General features: G+C 42.7%; 1 protein-coding gene across 1 annotated transcript in view; it reads left to right on the top strand.

The window, feature by feature from the left end:
• LHFPL6 (LHFPL tetraspan subfamily member 6) overlaps positions 1–18,700 on the top strand; it is a 250,267-nt gene extending 231,567 nt beyond the window's left edge. The window contains exon 4 of the mRNA XM_030309470.1: positions 17,530–18,700. Within this exon, the coding sequence (XP_030165330.1) occupies positions 17,530–17,648 (119 nt within the window). The 3' untranslated portion in view covers positions 17,649–18,700. The remainder of the gene's footprint in view (positions 1–17,529) is intronic.
• The last annotated feature ends 834 nt before the right edge of the window (positions 18,701–19,534 follow it).

The raw sequence follows: 19,534 nt of genomic DNA, 5'->3' as shown, positions 1-19,534 counted from the left end.
TCGAACATTTCCTCTACCCCCAAAGGATTCCCTCATACTCCTGCTAATTCTACTTTGAAATCGTATCTGTGAAAATGAGTGCTCAGCCATCCTGGTGAATTGAGTATGTTTCCACTCAGACTTCTGGCCAGTTCCTTTCATGCTGCTATCAGAAGGCAATTATTTAACATGTCTCCAGAGCTCTTGGTTCTGAACTGTCTTGTCAAAGTTGTTTGTATAATGAACAGATAGGTCTTGAATCCTGCTGGAGCAGACGGCAGGTTTGTTTATTGTTTAATATAATAAAGATAATGTCTCCCTCTGGTGTGAAGTTTGGGCGGATTTGTTTACAGCCTATTATAAAAAGTTGGGGTTCTCTAAACATGGGATTCCTCAACTGTGACCCAAACTCACTGACTTTGCCGTATCAGCCCCTGTGAGATGTGGGAGGCAAGGGGGTGGATGCAAATGTGAAGCTCATGCTGCTTGCTGTCTGTGAATAATACATCTCCACATCTCTGATGTGGGAGTCTCTTGTCTCCTCCAGCTTCTGTGAAATGGTGGCAGTTTAACGTGTCAGCTCGCAAGCACAGTAAAATCTCAGATTCCTCACCTCCTTGAAACCACTGTTATAATGCCTGTAATTCATCTGAAAATACTTCAGGATAAAGAGAGATGTGTCTGTCAGTTAGGGACAGTCACAACCCAGGTGCTTCTTCCAGAACAGATACTCAAGGCTGCTGGTACGAGTGTTCTGTTATCTGTATCCCAACCAACACCGGCAGCTTTACTATTCGCACAGCCCTGTCAGAAGTGGATTTTTATTGGTGGAATTAATATCTTATTAATAAGCACGGTGAATGTTAAACATGGATTCTTCTCAGTGAGACTGTGGATTAGCTCCGAGAGTTAAAGACACTCCTTATACTTGCTTGAAGGGATGGAAACATCCACCCTGCCTTTAGCCATTATTCTAAGTCCCTGTGATACTCAAACTCTCAAACAACCGATTTTCCATGGGCCCTGACCAACCCACACTAAAATCTTGGCCACAGCACTGGCGCAGGCTCCCCAGGGGTCCTGCTGTGTGCCAGGCACTAGCTCTTTGGTTTCTGGGACATGAGGCTAGGATTCTCTAGGGTTCCCAGACAGGGAAGGGACAGTGGGACACTTGGGGAACTTGGAGAAGTGGCTGTTCATCACCCACCAGTACAGAGAGGTACATGTTTTAGTATTTCTGACAACTGGTACAGGTTCACTGAAGCATGCCCGCTATGCATCTAATGCCCTCAGGAATGGCAGCCGAGGCTGGATCATGCCTAAAAAGCTCCATTTCCAGTCTTTGTTTGGAGAACTTTTGGTTGTGTGTGGCCAAAGGGACCAGAGTCCTGCCCTGGAACATTGCTCCAGTGGCCACTTCGCGCAAAGTGGTGTTTGCAAACACTTGAAGGATAGAGAGCTAAGATTTAACTAGCTCCCAGGACGGGTCGATGACCTGGTTTGTGCCTTGATTGCTGTCCGTTTAATAAGCGTCTGTATGTGTAGCAGGATTTGGTCTGAGGCTTGCTTTCATCATAACTTGGAAATGGGGTTGTAGGAGAGTGGCTCCCCGATACCGTCCCTCACACTTTTGCAGCAGTGACTGTAATTTACCGGAGGGTCTCAAGGTTGTGCTTGACCAAACTGGATTAGGCTCGTCCGCAGCAGCCACCTTATGCACAAGGAGGGATCGTCCAGGAAAACCTCTTAAACGGAGGACCGGACACCGAGAATATATTCAGAGGCTGCTTGGTGGCTGATGGAAGCGTGACAAAGGGAAGAGGGCTGATAAAATGCCATCAGGATGGAGTGCAGTACGTCTTCACGTAGGTTTCCTGGAAAATTGGCGGCAGCCGCGGGCTACACAGAGGACAGGCAGTTAGAGACAGTCTAGGTACCTTCACACTCTCTTTTGGGGCCATTTATGAGTCAGAGGAGCAGAATCTGAGGTCGTTCGAGCCTTTATAAACAGCAATGACAGACAGCCAGAGGATAATCTGTCACCATACGCTGAAGAAAGCCCCGCTGGTCGTCTCAGCCTTCCCCACTCGGAGATCGGATTCTGGGTCGGTTCACAGCGTGAACACAAAGGCCACCAGCCTACGTTGTGTATATAGAGCCAATGTGTGTGCCTTATCACCTTCCCAGTGGCGTTATCTCTAGTGAAACTTTCAGGATGAATTCGGTGCAAAGGGGCAAGGATTCATAACAACAAGCTGGCCAGACAGGACAAAGGGAAAACCATCTTTTACGTGTAAATGGCGCAAATGTGTACATTAGTGAAATGATTTCCTGGGCCCCAGAACAGAGGCCCATTGGATTGGTGCGATCATAAGAATTCAGATGCACTCACCCTACTTTTCTGACCCTTGAACTGGGATTTGCTTATGCTTCTGGAAGCACCAGGGTAGTTTTATTTTGCCATTGCTTTGTGTCGTGGGAATGCTGTGTAGGCAAAACAGCTTAGCCACCTGTTCCATGGTTATGTGGCTCTTACTGGAATTCAGGAGGGGATGGTGCAGGACCTTGAGTCAGCCCAGACTTTAAGAGAAAGTCCCCTGAGTGGATCTGATTGGAAGGACGAGCAATGAGCAGGTTTGGTGTGGCAGGGTCAGCAACACCACTGAGAGAGGAAGTGAAGTGTGAGAGGAAGTGAAGCATGGCACCTGGGCGACCACACCCACCAAAATACTGGAACGTGTGTTTCTTAGCTCTTTCAGGATCAGTTTCTCTGATTGAACCATCTCTACCCGGTTCTCTACCCCCACATAACACTGCTCTTGTTTTGTTATATTGTGACCAAATGTATGTAACATAAAACTGTATCATTTTAACCATTTCTCAGTGTGCAATTCAACGGCATTAAGTAAATTCACGGTGTGGTGCAACCATCATCACTAACCATTTTCTAACGTTTTCATCATCCTAAACAGCATCTGTACCCAATAAACAATAACTCTCCATCATCTTCTTCTGCCAGACCCTAGTAACCACTATTCTACTTTCTGTCTCTATGAATTTCCCTATTCAAAGCACCTCATACACGTAGACTCCTACAATATTTGTTTGTCCTTTTGTGTCTGGCCTTTTTAAACGTGTTTTTAATGTTTATGTATTTGTCTTGAGAAAGAGAGAGAGCACAAGCAGGGGAGGGGCAGAGAGAGGGAAAGAGAGAGAATCCCAAGCGGATTCCGTGCTGTCGGTGCACAGACCGACATGGGGCTCAAACCCACAAACCGTGAGACCATGACCTGAGCTGAGAGCAAGAGTTGCATGCTTAACCAACTGAGCCACCCAGATGCCCCAGGGTCTGGCTTTTTTCACTTAGCATAATGTCTTTAAAGTTCATCCATGTTGTCTAACATGTACCAGAAGTTCATTCCTTCTTACGGCTGAATAATATTCCATTATACGGACCCACCACATTTTGTCTCTTCATCTAAGCCTGCTCATTTTTTACCTAGTTGTTTTCACACTGGTGATTTACTTATATTGATACGAAATACACCTGTTTCACTGGTTTGTTGGTAAAAGAGGTTGTTGGTTTATCCCCCCCTCCCCCCCCCCCCGACCACACACAATTTTACAATTATTTCCTTTGGCGTTGGGAAGTTAACTTTAAAAGCACAGGTAGGTAATGATGTGGTGTACATCCTCATTGCCCAAATAGGACTGGTTTTTTGGTTAAGAATAACCCAGCATCAGCACCCTGCTTTAGATTTGAACCCGGAAATTCAAAGTTATAAACAAAAAGAAAGAATCTCCCTACTGAAGAAAACACATTCAAGAGACCTGGGAAGGTGACTTTGGTCATTGGTGAAATACAGGAGATGACCTATATCAAGGGTGAGCATGTCATGTGACAAGTATGTCCTGTTTGTTTTTTCAGTAAGTTTTATTGAAACACAGCCATGCTCATGTGTTTACTTAGTGTCTACAGCTGGTTTTTTTTTTTTTTTTAAGTTTATTTACTTTGAGAGAGAGAGAAAGAGAGAGCAGGGGAGGGGAAGACAGAGAGAATCCCAAGCAGGCTCCCAAGCTGTCAGTGCAGAGCCCAGTGTGGGGCTCGAACTCACAAACCGTGAGATCATGACCTGAGCCAAAATCAAGAGTCAGACCCTTAACCGACTGAGCCCCCCCAGGCGCCCCCTCTATGGCTGCTTTTGACCTAAAGTATTTACTCTCTGGCTCTTTTCAGAAAAAGGTTGCCAAGCCTTGCTGTAGATGATCCTTCTCCAGTGTCCCTTGTCTCTAAAATCTGTGATGCTGTGATGTGCTAGGTGGAAGGAGGAGAAGTGAAGGAAGGATAAAGTCACAAGGACACAGAAATGGTCCTTGACAAGGCTCGAAGTGTGAAAAAGCTTCTGTCCTGTTCAGGCTGAATTCCTTACCATAGTCCTGACCCTGCACCCTCCTGCCCTGCTGGAGTTGCCAGAGACCGCTTAGATGGCACAGAAAACTCCTGGAGGTTTCTCTTAGTGAGCATATGCTTTGCTTGTGTGAAATCTATGTATCAGCCGGAAAAGCCCCTTTCCTTCCATGGGAAGCATTGTTTCCCGCGTGGACTATACATAACCAGTAGCCTGGAGGCGCTTTGTGGAGGAAGGGGGTCCTGTGTCCCTCTGCTGCCTGTGCCCCTCCTGGAGCAGGTGGAGCCAGCGCCCCTGTCCTTCCTCACCGGGACACCTGCGTCCGCACACATACACCGCTCACTTACCGCTTGGCGCTGCTTTATGACGAATGCCAGGATGTTCTCTTTATTTCGGCGGGTTTAGTAGGCTGTTTGCTTCGTTGGCTGTGGTCCGCTCTGGTCCGCTGTGGTCGGCAGGAACGGGAGGGGGCTTTGTGCGACAGCGGATGCAACTTGAGGGCAGGGACTCCCCAGATACCCCACTGAGTGCTGTGCTCCGCAGAGCAAGGAGTGCGAATGCAGGGGGAAGAGGGTGAATGCATGTTTTCGTGGGGCAAATTGCACAATAAAAATTGCCATCAGTTCTCATTTTGCATGCCGTAGGACCCACGTATTTATTGAGTTCTTGCTCTTTGTATTTACAAGCATAAAAGTCTCCCAGTCATTTTACATATGTATGTGTGTGTATGTGTATAATTTATATTTATATATATATGTGGGTATAGGTATACATTCATGTATATAGACACAGTTAAATTTTTGTATTTGTTTAATTTTGATTTTGAAATGAGCTCAGATTTATAGAAAAGTCACAAGGGGCGCCTGGGTGGCTCAGTCAGTTGAGGTCATGATCTCGCGGGGCATGAGTTCAAGTACCGCATAGGGCTCTGTGCTGACAGCTCAGAGCCCGGAGCCTGCTTCGGATTCTGTGTCTCCCTCTCTCCTCTGCCCTTCCCCTGCTCTTTCTCTCTCTCTGTCAAAAATAAGTAAGGGGAAGGGCAGAGAGAGAGGGAGACACAGAATCCGAAGCAGGCTCCGGGCTCTGAGCGGTCAGCACAGAGCCCGACGCGGGGCTCGAACTCACAGACTGTGAGATCATGACCTGAGCTGAAGTCGAACACTTGACCGGCTGAGCCATGCAGGCGTGCCCTTATCTCTACATTTTTTACCCAGTGACAAGTTGGGGCATTCTCTTCTCTTTCCAGACACAGGAGGACAGGAGGTATCATTTTAACCACTTGTTCCATTAAACGTTTGAATTAAAGCTTTTGTATGTTTTAGGCCAAAGGCTTAAAACTTGTTTCTTTTTTTACTAGTGACACCTTTGTTCAGTAACTTCTCAAAAGAACAAATAGATTCCTTTTGTTCTTGTTTTTTCTAAGTGCATATGCAGGCAAGGTGGTGTGAATATGAAGAGACATGAAGGAGTTTATTCAAGAAGATAAGGCCTATCAAACTTGCATGCGTGATATTTAAGAGGACAAAAGCTTGTGTCTCTCCACTGATCCTCCCACCTTCCAGCCCTCATTATTTATAAAGCAAAAAAGATGAAGTCAAAAATATCTACTTCTTTGCTACACAAGCTTTTCATTTGTATCTTAACATGGTGAAAAGTGTTTTTTTTTTTATTTTTTTTTTATGTTTATTCAGTTTTTGAGAGGCAGAAGCAGGCTCCCTGTGTCAGCGCAGAGCCTGATACAGGGCTCGAACTCGAACCGTGAGATCATGAGTTGAGCCGAAGTCTGCCGCTTAGCCAGCTGAGCCGCCCAGGTGCCCCAACATGGTGAAAATTTTAAAATATCACAGAGGAAAGATAGTCCACCTTGGTAAATGAAGTCAGTCGTCTCATTACATCTGGACCCAGGCACCCATGGCCACAAGGCTGGGAGCTTAGCAGCGACCTAGTGAAGAAAGAAGTATGCTAGGGACCAGTGGGGCTCAGGTTCAAACGCAGAGCACAGGAAGGCCAAGGACCCGTGGAGTTTTGTGCCAGATGGCGTCGGCGAGAGGGCAGGACTGCCTGAGCCACTGCGCTTTGTGTCGTGCTTGAACAACACTGTGCAGTGGGGGGGACTGTGGCCAAATCTCTGGGTGGGTCTGAGGAAGCATGATGGCTCCCGACCAACCGCTGAGCATTTATAAGCAGACAGTAGCCCGAGAAGGATCTGGAGTGTGCCCAGGGCTTGGACAGAGTCAGGGGAGGGTCAAAACACCTGGCCTGGGGGCATGTTCATGGTCAGGTCCACACCGAGGAAGAATCAGTTGTCTGAATTCATCAAGCAAGCTTACTGGACCCCCGCTCCCCACATTCTCTAGAAGGGATGGTGTTGCCACGAGAGTGCTGGTGTAGTTCCATCGCCTCAGGAGTTGGATGCCAGTTCAGCCAGCGGCAGGCCTTTAATAACTAGAACCACCGTGCAAGGTGGACACAGAGACGTGGAGTCTTCTAAGAAGACCCATAAATTCAAAGGAGGAAAATATGTTTCATCTCTCCTTCGCATGGAAGTTCTAGCAAAGACAAGTGCTGTCTAACAAATGCGAGAAGTAACTGGACTAGCTCATCCTAATACATTCTCTGAGCACTGGAGAAATTTCTAGAATCAGTTTGACCCAAGTCCACGTTGAAGTTTTATCATTTATTTGAGAGACTAGGTAAGTTACTTACCTTGCATGTAAGTCAATTTTTTCATCTTCACAAAGGGAATCACATGGGGAAAATATAAACAGATTTGCTTCTCTCCTTTCTGGGAAACGGTGGAGGCAAAAATGATTAAGTGAGTTGCCACTTGTAAACTGTTCAGTGCACGCCTCACAGTCTATATACATAAACAGCTGTTAATATAATGAGTAATTTCATGTTTCTGTTCTCAACACAGATACAGCGTCTGATACTCATTCATGCCACGGACATAGATCAGTCGTCTGCTGTGGTCCAGGCGTCTTACTGAGCACCAAGATACCAAAGTAGAGCAGACAGACACAGTGATACATAGTAGGCTCTGAAATGTCGATGGGCCCGATTATGAAAAAAGCAGAGGTTAAACTACAATTTCCCCAAAAGGCGAAAAGATCTGTGGAATTCCGTGGTTACTCGTAGTAAGGCTGGATTCGTTGTACTTTCTCTTCTGTCTCTGTTACTAACAAGAGCTGCACCACGAACTGACTTGAGCCTCCCCCCAAAACTCGGCCACACCTCTCCTACCCCATCTCCTCTTCCAGGCCGCCCTGGAGTGCCGCCACGGCATCTTTTTCCATTGACTTGGCAGGTGGCTGTGGTTTGCTGCTTTCTGTCCCATTAACCTCTATTTTACCTGTCAAGAAGAGTATTCCCCATTGTTGAAAGCAGCAATTTGCCAACCAAGCAGGCTTACAGTCCTGTTTGATGGAGCATCACAGAGAGCAGAAGGGAAAGTTTAAACAGATTTGCTTCTCTAATTTCCTGAAAGGATCACAGACAAAACTTGCCCTCTAGTAAAGTGCTTTTTGTGTGCATTATAATAACAAGCCTTTATTGGCATGACAGGGGAAGAGAGAGGCCATGGAAGAATGGTCCCAAATTTCCTGGTTTCATTTAGTCCTGTTACTACTCATGGACTACCATATTGTCTAAAACATATAAACTTTCCTGATAGCCTAATGTACTCAAAAAGACTTTTCCCTCTTACTATTGTAAAACATGGTGCTAATTTGTTATTATGGAGCATGTGGGTTTAAACAATGGAATCAGGCTCACAGAGGAAAAAAATCTACTTTTTCTTTTCCTTTGGAGAAGTTCAAGGTACAGTGTGTCTACTGTGCTGTTGGAAAATCGCAGAACTCTCCCGAACTCTGGATGTTTTGTATTTATATTTATGTTCCATGAAAAAATTCCCTCTTCCGTCTGGTTGATTTCATCCAGCTGAACTTCTCAGAAACATACGTGTAATATATACGAGGGATGGCTTCAAAATAATGCAAGTGATGTGAGTGATCCCTGAGAATTGGTCTTAACTAGAACATAAACCTCCTTAGACCAAAGACCCTTTCTATCTTGTTCGCTGCTGGGTCTCCAGCTTGTATAACGTTGCACATATGATAGGTGCTCAAGATTTACTGGTTAATGTTGAACACCATACGGTTCCATCTACCGGTACAGGTGAAATTTCTGGAGAAGTTTTTAGGCTTCAAGCTCTCAAACTCTGGAAGTAGTTACCCCCATTCCCATCTCTTGCTTACACCCAAGATGGCACTCATTTCGTTCCTGAACTATCCTTTAACAAGACCTCAGTCTGCCTACATTTCTCCATTTCCCATCCCCCTAGTGCAAATACACTCTTGCCTGGCCTCCCGCATTTCCACCTGGCTTGCTCCCGCTCTTCCTCTTCCAGGTCGCAGCATAAATTTCATTTCTGACTTAAGGTTCTCCTACACTGACCACACTCTATTGAGCTCCCTTGTGATTTGCTCTCTTAGCATCCTGAACTTCTTTTCATCAAAGCACGTATCACAATTATCATTACATAATTATCTCCGTAATTATTGTTTAGTATTTCCTTGACTAGACAATAGCTCCTTGATGGCAGGGACTGTAGCCACCTTGTTTCCAACAAGATCTCCAGCACCCAGTGACCCTCAGTCAGAGTAGGAGACTATTATTATAATAGTCCTATACTATTATTAATAAGTATTTGTTGAATTGATGAAGGAATTGAGGGAGACAGGGAACGAGGAAGAATGGGAGGAAAGGAATCAAGGAGTAAGGAATCAAGGATTCGATGGCTTAGTGTTTCTTTAGATTTGCTTCAATCCTATTGACACATCTTGATTTTACCAGATTGATTCCCACCATTTCCTGCTTCTCAAAAGATGTGTGTGTGTGTGTGTGTGTGTGTGTGTGTGTGTGTGTGTGTATGCTTTTGTATATTCTTTTGAGGGTAGTTTGATGGGCTGGCTGTATTTCTGAATAATCCAAACTACCAGAATAAACCCATATTGATTTAATGGTTCTGTATTTTATGAATTACTTGGTAATTGAAAATTACTTGGTAAATGAAAGTCTTCATATCTGAAATAGAAGAATATTTTCTTTCAAATCACGCTGAACATTAGTTGCTTCTTTTGGATCTGAGCCAGTTGCTGAATTTAAATCACAAAATATATAGATTACACACATATATCTATATATATGAGTAATTAGTGGCAATATCTGATGACATTCTCAAACATTTTTTTCCTATGGTACACTTTTTAAATAACTTTATTTAGTTTCCTTCCTATTTTCTTTTTTTTTAATGTTTACTTATTTATTTTGAGAGAGAGAGAGTTGGGGAGAGACAGAGAGAGAGAGAGAGAGAGAGAGAGAGATTCCCAAGTAGGCTCCAAGCTGCCAGCACAGAGCTCTACACAGGACTCAATCCCACAAACTGTGAGATCATGACCTGAGCTGAAATCAAAAGTCAGACGCTCAAATGACTGAGCCACCCAGGTGGCCCTCTTTGTATTTTCATCTGTTAGCTGGTTTGATGAGCTGACTACATGTTTTATGACACAAACAAGAAGAGATCCAGAACCATAACAATTACTGGAAATGATACATATGCACGTGCAAGACATGGAGTTGGATTTGCCCCCCGAAAGACAGTCGCGTGGGGTGATGGGTGACGCCAAAGACTTTATCCTGGCTGTGGGTCTTTCAGGTGATGGCAAGGCTCCGGTGTGTTGTTAGGTGGGTAGGGTGGTTAAGCCTCTGACAGCGGAAACCTCACAGACCTTTACCATGAAACCAAAAAAGCAAGAAAGATTTTGTTCACTTGCTCTTGTCTCATATCAGGTTTCCCAGAGCAGATGCTGAGATGAGGATTCTTATTCGAAGAAACCAGTAAGAGAATGGGAAGTAACAGAGTGAAGGGGTAAACACCAGGCAAGAGTGCAATTTCAGGTGAGGTCCCAGCCTCAGCTTCAACTCACTGGGACTCTAGAACATTCGTTCCACTGTAGAATTTGTCCCACCTGGAGGCAAGAAAGCTGGCTTCCATACTCCTGCGCCAGTCAGACATTGGCCACTTGCCACACCAGGGGGCACTTAAGCTCTCTGAGAGTTGGGGCGCTGTGGCATCAGGCTCATGGGTCCTCTGAAGAGGGTCGAAGGGTAAACTGTTAGGAGTAGCGCACAATCAGAATCTAAGGATGAGACCCCAGGACCAGCGAAGGGGTATAAAGGCATTGGGCGGAATATCTACACCATCTGCTACCAGCCTTGCCAGTGAAGAGCCCCTAAAGTTCAAACCCCTGCTATTCTATTAACTCCCCTGGAGAAAAAAAAATATATACTCTCTCCCTCCTGGGTCCTCAGTAGTCAGTCCTTTAGGCTTCTTTTTCATCTTTATTTAATACACATGACTACTGTCACATGGACTATTTTCAAAGAATTGCCCTCACCGGTTACTTTCTCTTGAATGAGTGTCCAATAATTAATAAAGAATCATGTACTCTGCTCTTCATGTTAGGTCATGGAACTGTGTGTAGGTCAATACCTATTTATTAATCAACAATAGATTATGTTCCATGTTATGAGCCCGAGACTGAATGGATTGCCCACAAATTTTGCTGACTTCTTGAAAGGTTCTAAAGCACTTGCCATCTCTTAGCTACCTGTTAATTCTCCCTCCTAGATTTATTTAATCCAGCTGAAGAATAATTCAAAATGAAGATTATTCCCAAGATTTACAAATGGAGATTATCCCCCAGCCACATTCATGGATGGTTATCAGAAAATTTGGCCCATGAAGGGGACTCCGCTACCCTTGAAAAATACTTATCCTACATATCATTATTAATGGAGCTCATTGTGCTAGTGAGACCTACCCCGAGGTAGAGATGTGATCTTTCAGGATCTATTATCCTGTTAAGTTTAACACACTCTGTATGAGGCTATGAATGCTATAAAGTTGGTTTGGGAACGTCTCTCCAAAAGTTCCGTGCCAAAGCAGGACTAGAGTTATTCTTGTAATAAAATCCCAGATTTACTCTGTTTTTCGGGGACTAAGCTGTTTGCCTACTTTGCTTCCTTTCTTTGTTTTTCTTTTACCTTGCCTTTCATTCAACATTTACTTAGTGAGTGACTATTACGAGCCAGGCACTGTTTTGGGGATAGAGTAGAGAAGAAAATATACAGAAGTCTCCCATAACTAAAACTCTTATTCTAGTGAAAGAGACTGAAGTTAAACTCTCTCTCTCTCTCTCTCTCTCTCTCTCTCTCTCTCTCTCTCTCTCACACACACACACACACACACACACGCATACACACACACATGCACACACACACACGGTATTTACAAACCATAGTAAGTGCTACAGAGGAAATAAAGTGAGGTAAAGGAACAGAGACTTTGATGAAGCAGGTGGGGGGTGGGACATATCTTTACAGAGATGCCATTTCAGAAGGAGCCAGCTCTCTAATCTTCTGAAGTAGAACTTTCTGGGTAGAAGGAATAATGAACGTGAAGCACCAAGCCAGCAACAAGCCTGATAAGATCATGCCAGAGAAGGCAGCCAGTGTGTCCAGAAGGAAGACAGAGGGAAGTTGGTCGTGAGTTTTGAGAAGTAGGCAGATACCAGCTCATGCAAGTTCTCACAGGCCATTGGAAGGAGACTAGATGCTTGACAATCCTTTAGAAAATTTCAAGTAAGTCAGTGTCTTAACACGATTCATTTTTAAAAAGATAGTTGCCTGCTTTGCTGTTGGTGATACCGTAAGCAGAAGCAGGGAGACAGGAAAGCAATGATGGCAGGTAGGACTGTGTGGGGATGCTGCAGGCATTTGAGTGGTAATACAGAGGATAAAGTTTGGAGAGAGGCAAAGGACTTGCCACTCATTAAGGGCGAGTCTTCGGGAAGGTTAGTGCATTTTTCTTGACTTCACTTTTCCCATCTGAATGTACCTATCACATCATGTTCTTATGAGGATTAAATGCATTAATATGTACTCCATGTAAAGCTCTTCTAATAATTTGGAGCAAGTAGTAATCATGCATGTAATACATGTTCACTATTTTTAACTTGTTACTTTTGTTAGATATATAAAGGGAGAGAAATCAAGGATGACACATAGATTGAAGACTGAACATAGCCTGTCGTCTGTGTACGTAGGTGGTATATGCTTGAGATGTGGAGGCCCTCAATTTAATTTTGCTACTATTGCCTTGTGGTGACCACAAGCCAATGACTCACTTAGCTTTGATTGACCTCAGCGTCTTATTTTTTAAATTTTTTTCTTAATGTTTATTTATTTTTGAGAGAGTGAGACAGAGTGTGAGCATTGGAGGGGCAGAGACAGAGGGAGACACAGAATCCTAAGCAGGCTCCAGGCTCTGAACTGTCAGCATGGAGCCCGACACAGGGCTCGAACTCACGAACCGTGAGATCATGACGAGTTGAAGCCATACGCTTAACCGACTGAGCTACTCAGGCACCCCACCTGACCTCAGCTTCTTATCCGTAAATGGGGTACATGCTAACTATCCCTCTAGTAAACTCCAATGAAGATATGAAGTCAGATTGCATGCTACACTTAACAGTCTTTGAATTTTTCAATAGAAAAGTTATTAATGAACAAGATAAAAATGGCTCACTTGTAAAAAAAGGATATGATTTTCAATCTATGGTTTATGTGTTCAATGACTGAAATTTAAGTATCTCAGTGTATGTGTTTGTATCTAATGTAATATATAAATGATAACAAAAGAAAAGGGAGAAGATAAGATCATAAAACTGGCTAAAAGAAAGATTAAAATTAGAGCAGAAAAAGACATTTGTTCAATGAAAGATATAGAAGCCTTCCATACTGTCCAGACAAAAAGAATAACTTGAATGCTGTAACACAAAATATGGGGGAAGAGAGGATTAATGAATGCAGAAACCTGTTTTATTAATTCAAATAGGATATTTTGGGTGAATGGCTTCTTATTCTTAGAACATGAAAGCCAAGTTTGAGTCCTGGTTCTGAAGGGCATATTGGTTGCTTTAAAGTTTTGGCATGTATGGATAAAGCTGCTAAAAACATCCATGTGCAGATTTTTGAGTGGACGTAAATTTTTGGTTCCTTTGGGGAAATAGTAAGTAGTGTGATTGCTGAATTGTACGGTGAGAGTATGTTTAGTTTTATCGTTTAATAAGAAGTCACCAAACTGTCTTCTTAAGTGTTCTAAAGTGGCTGTACCATTTTGTGTTCCCACACCAATGTGTGAGAGTTCTTGTTCCATATCCTCACTAGCCTTTGGTGGTGTCAGTGTTCCAGATTTTGGCTAGTCTTGTAAGTATGAGGTGATATCTTGCTGTTTGATGCTTTTTAAAGCTTATTTACTTATTTGAGGGGGAGAGAGGGGCAGAGGGAGAGAGGGAGAGAGTCCCAAGCAGGCTCTGTGATGTCAGCGCAGAGCCTGATGCAGGGCTTGGTCTCAGAAACGGTGAGATCGTGACCTGAGAGCCAAAATCAAGAGTCAGGTGCTTATTAACCAACTGAGCCACCCAGGTGCTCCAGGAGTTGTGTAGTTCTATGTGTTACATTTAGGTCTGTTATCTAGTTTTAGCTAATTTTTGTGAAGGCTGTAGGGTCCATGTCTTTTTTTTTTTTTTTTTTTGCACGTGAATGTCCAGATATTCCAGCACCATTTATCAAAAAGACTCTCTTTGCTTCATTTTATTGCCTCTGCTTCTTTGTTAAATATCAGTTAATTATATCTATGTGAGTCTATTTCTGACCTGTCTACTCTGTTCCATTGCTCTATTTGTCTGTTCTTTCACCAATACCACACTGTTTTGATTACTGGAGATTTATGGTAAGTCTTAAAGTTGAGTAGTGCCAGTCCTCTAACTGTGTCGAACGTGTTTGAAATTTGTTCAATATTATGTTGGCTATTCTGAGTCTTTTGCCTTTCCATATAAACTTTAGAATAAGTTTGTCAATATCCCCAAAATAACTTTCTGAGATTTTTTAATAGGATTGCATTGAATCTACAGACCAAATTGGCAGGACTGACATCTTGTTACTGTCAAGTCTTCCTGTTCATGGACATGGAATATTTCTCCATTTACTTAGTTCTTTGGTTTTGTTCATCAAATCAATTTTGTAGATTTCCACATATAGATTGTGTACATACTTTATTAGATTTATACCTAATTATTTTACTTTGGGCATGCTAATGTAAATGGTGTTATCTTTTAAATTCCAAATTTTACTTATTCATTGCTGGTATATGGGAAGTGATTGACTTTTACATATAACCCTTGTATCCTGCAACGTTGATATAATCCCTTATTAGTTCCAGGAGTGGTTTTTTGTTTGGTTGGTTGGTTGGTTGGTTCATTTTTTGTGGATTCTTTCACATTTGCTATAGAAACAATCGTGCCGTCTACAAAGACAGTTTTTTTTTTTCTTCCTTCCCAATCTGTATACCGTTTATTTCCTTTTCCTGCCTTATTGCATTAGCTAGATCCTTTAGTGAAATGTTGAAAAGGAGTGGTGAGAAGGGACATCCTTGCCTTGTGGGAAAGGCACAACACAGTACGTTGGAGCAGCCTTCCTCTGACATCTCTTTTACCCTGAAGGTATTCATAAATTATTGGACTTTGTTACTGAAGTTTAACGATAATCATACCTAAGCAGTTTCATCAAGATGACTAAAATGGCAATCACTTGAAATTCTGAATTTCTTACAAGCCTAATGAAAATCAATCTAAAAATAGAAAGCTATATGTTTCTCACCATTAAGTATGATATTAGCAATAAATGTTTTAGATGTTCTTTGACAAGTTGAGAAAGTTTCCCTGTATTCCTAGTGTATTGAGAATTTTTTTTTTAATCATGACTGGATGTTGTATTTTTGTTAAATTTTTTTTTTTGCACCTACTGATATGTTCATGTGATTTTTTTCTTTTAGTTTTTTGATGTGATACATGATATTAATTGACTTTTGAATGCTGAACCAGACTTTTATATTTGGGATAAATCACACTTGGTTGTTGTATGATTCTTTTCATACATTGCTGAATTAGATTTGCTAATATTTTGTTGAGAAATTTTATATCTCTGTCCGTGCGAAATAATGATTTGTAGTTTCTTGTAATTTTTGCACAATTTTGGTGTTAGGGCAATAATGGTCTCATAGAATGTTAATGAATTCTGCTCTAATTTTATTTATTTTCTTCTGCTTACTTGGAGTTTAATTTGCTCTTCTTTTTCTAGTTTCCTAAGGCAGAAACTTCTATTATTGATTTTAGATCATTCTTCTTCTCTAATATGTGCTTTTGATACTCCACATTTCCCTCTAAGCACTGTTTTCATTGCATTCTATAAATTTTCATAAGTTGTGTTTTCATTTTCATTTATCTCAAACTATTTTTAAATTTCTTTTGAGATTTTTTTCTCTGGCCCTGTGTTATTTGGAAGTGTGATGTTTAATCTCCACAGTGATCTGCCATTGATTTCTAGTTTAATTCCATTGTGGTCTAAGAGTAGACAATGTATGTGTACCTTTTCTTTTTTTTTTTCAGTTTATTTATTTATTTTGAGAGAGAGAGAGAGAGAGAGAGAGAGAGAGAGAGAGAGAGAGAGAGAAAGCACGAGTGGGGGAGGAGCAGAGAGAGGAGAGAGTGAGAATCCCAAGCAGGCTCCACACCAGCAATGCAGAGCCCAGTGCGAGGCTTGAACTCACAAACTGTGAGATCATGACTAGAGCCAAAGTCAGACACTTAACCAACTAAGCTACCCAGGTGCTCCAATTTCTATCCTTTTAAATGTTTAAAGGTATATAGTATGGCACAGAATCTTAGTGAATTTTCCATAGGACCTTGATAAGAATGTGTATTTGGGGCACCTGGGTGGCTCAGTCAGTTGAGCGTCTGACTTCGGCTCAGGTCGTGATCTCAAGGCTCGTGAGTTCAAGCCCCGCGTCGGGCTCTGGGCTGACGGCTCAGATCCTGGAGCCTGCTTCAGATTCTGGGTCTCTCTCCCTCTCTGCCCCTCTCCCACTCATGCTGTCTCTCTCTTGTCTCTCAAAAATAAAAAGAAACATTAAAAAAAAATTTTTTAAAAAGGAACGTGTATTCTGCTGTTGTTGGTTAGAGTGGTCTGTAGATGTCAATTATATTCAGTTGATTGATATCAACTATGTCCTTTCAGATTCTTTCTGCCTGCTGGATCTGTCAATTTCCAATACAGGGGTGTTGAAGTCTCCAACTACGATAATGGGCTTACCTATTTCTCCTTGAAACCTGTCTGTTTTTGTGTCATGTAATTTGACGCTCTGTTGCTAGGCACGCGCACATTACAGATTATTATGTCTTCTTGGAAAATTCGCTCCTTTATCATTATGTAATGCCTTCTCTCTACGTGATAACTTTTCTTGCTTTGAAGGCTGCTCTCTGAAATGCAGACAGCCACTCCTGCTTTCTTTTCCTAATTCTGCTTTTAGTATTGTGAGTGTGCTGTTAGTACTGTTAGTACCAATCCAATGCTGAGAGATCAGGGCCCATTTGAAGTCTTTCCATCGTGTTCTCATTTATATGGCATCTTGATTTAAAAATGAGTATCGACCCCAGAAGAATCCGGGAGTTTTTGTTCTTCAATTCAAAAGGTAGAGTGCAAGTCCATCCTATATAAACAGCAGTATTCACTTCAGCATCACCCACCCTTCAAATGGATCCCTTCCTCAGAGCGGCCTCTCTGCAGACGGACTGTATTCACATTTTGACTTTTCTCATTGTACGTATGGGTTTCAGTTAGAACTGATACTTTCTCCCATCCCGATTGCTGTCATTCTTCCTTTCCTTCAGCCAGAAGTGTGGGTATTATTGGCAGAAGAGAACAGGCTTCTGGCTTCTTCGCTAGCAGGAGGCACGAGCCTGAGGCCTTTCTGAAACGCACACAACCGTTCTGGCTTTCTTGAGTCTTGAGAGACCTTTCAGCCCTTGTTATTCCATTTGAGCGAGCGTACCACGTTTCTAATGGGTGTTCCCGTTTTACTTCAGTGCACCAGGGACAAAGGGGCTGGGGGAAATAACACAGCCTCCTGTAAAACCGTCCTGATCTGTGCCTGCTTTCTGTCCCCCTCCTGTGTCCCTAGGTAAGTGTGAGATCGGCTGGGCGTACTATTGCACGGGAGCGGGTGCTGCTTCTGCCATGCTGCTGTGCACATGGCTGGCCTGCTTCTCGGGCAAGAAACAGAAGCAGTACCCCTACTGAGACGGAGCCACCAAGCGCAAAGAGAGGAGAAGACAGGCCGAAGGGGCCCGGAGAGACTGAAATGTCCAGCTACCTTCGAAAGGTGGAATAGTGGTTCTCATCCATACAGTGCTTATGAAATGAAACCCAGTGGAATGATAAACATTACGTGACGTCAAAGGGTGGTGCAAGATTTGCAAAAGAAACGGAGAACCTGGAATCACACAGAAAAATGGACCAAAGGCTAAAAATATTGCAGGGTGTTGAGTGTTTCTATTCCACAGAGTATCATTAATGTAGATCACATACACACACAGAACAAACCTATATATGCAAACAAGAGTTTGGGTGGGTTTTTTTGTTTGTTTGTTTTGGGGTTTTTTGTTTTTGTTTTTTTTTTTTTTTGGTAAGATGAGGACTCAGAGAATCAAAAGGGCTAGTAGAAACAGTATTATGTTGGGAAGCAGGGTAACCCACAGACGTTCCCTGTAGGTCATGGCGCTTCTGAAAGCACACACAGACATACACATCCACACACACACCCACGCCCAAACCTACACATTGTTGCACAGACTGTATGGGAGGTTGAGTCGTGCATTACTCCTCTGTTTTCTTTTTAATACACCCTTAAAATACAGTATTATCACTTTATAAAGCATACACGAAACCTACTAAATGGACCAATAAGCCACTCTATCAGTATTTTATATATCCTGCATAACCTCTTTGTGCCCTCAACCTGTTTTCAGTGTTTATACAGACCTTTAGAGTTAAGCCTTTGTATTTCAATATTATTCAAAAATATGCAAGATTTCTTTGTCTGAGTAGCTTCTGCGATGATATTCTTATGAAGTAAAGGGGCAACTTCCTATCCACTGTAGGAGAGAATTCAGTTGAAGGTATGAGCGTAATGAGAGACATTTTCCAGTCATTAGATCTTGTTTTCTTTTGTCCATTAGTGTACTGTGCTGTACCACGTTTATTTCAATATTCATTTTGTATAAAAAAATTTTTAAGTGCTATTTTGTTGGTATTTGAAAAACTCTGTGAATAAATTCTCTTTGATCAATAGTTAAATGAGTCATGGAGTGTTCATGCAGTTACTGAGTTTGCGTCTGTAATTTTCTAAATATAGCCTTTCAACTCCAACAGTCCCATAAATTTTCCTTTTCCTTCTTTTTTTTTTTTTTTATTTTTTAAAAAAAATTTTTTTTTTTTCAACGTTTATTTATTTTGGGACAGAGAGAGACAGAGCATGAACGGGGGAGGGGCAGAGAGAGAGGGAGACACAGAATCGGAAACAGGCTCCAGGCTCCGAGCCATCAGCCCAGAGCCCGACGCGGGGCTCGAACCCACGGACCGCGAGATCGTGACCTGGCTGAAGTCGGACGCTTAACCGACTGCGCCACCCAGGCGCCCCTCCTTTTCCTTCTAAGGCCTCCCGTTCGTTCTCTCACTAATCACCCAACCGGGCATTGTTCTAGGCACACAGCATATTCAAGGTGACTAAGGGTTCCTGCTTTCCACTTAAATTTTTGCAGCTAGAATCCTAACTACGCTTTAAATCACGACCAAATTCTCACGAGAGAAGACTTTCAAGTCTATTTTGGATTGACTTTGAGAACACGGACAGTATTTGGCCATGGTTCAGAGCAATGAGAGCCAAGCCGTGGTTGGGAGGTCTGGGCCACCAGGCTCCAGGATGACGTCAGAGTCATGACAATTTTACACCACTCCCTTTTAGCGTTCTTGGCCATTTGAGACGATTAGGTCACATGTGTGCTCTCAGCATAAAGCCTTGACTAAAGACAAGGATATGGACCTTTCCGTCACCCCACAACAGAACCAACACTGTCAGGAGTAAAGATTGCATCCTAGATCATGGATATATTATTTTCTTAGGCAAC

The sequence above is a fragment of the Lynx canadensis genome, chromosome A1 (assembly GCF_007474595.2).
Source record: "Lynx canadensis isolate LIC74 chromosome A1, mLynCan4.pri.v2, whole genome shotgun sequence".
Taxonomy (NCBI): Eukaryota; Metazoa; Chordata; class Mammalia; order Carnivora; family Felidae; genus Lynx; species Lynx canadensis.
Note: the sequence above shows the minus strand (reverse complement) of the source record. Positions and strands in the feature narration are given on the sequence as shown.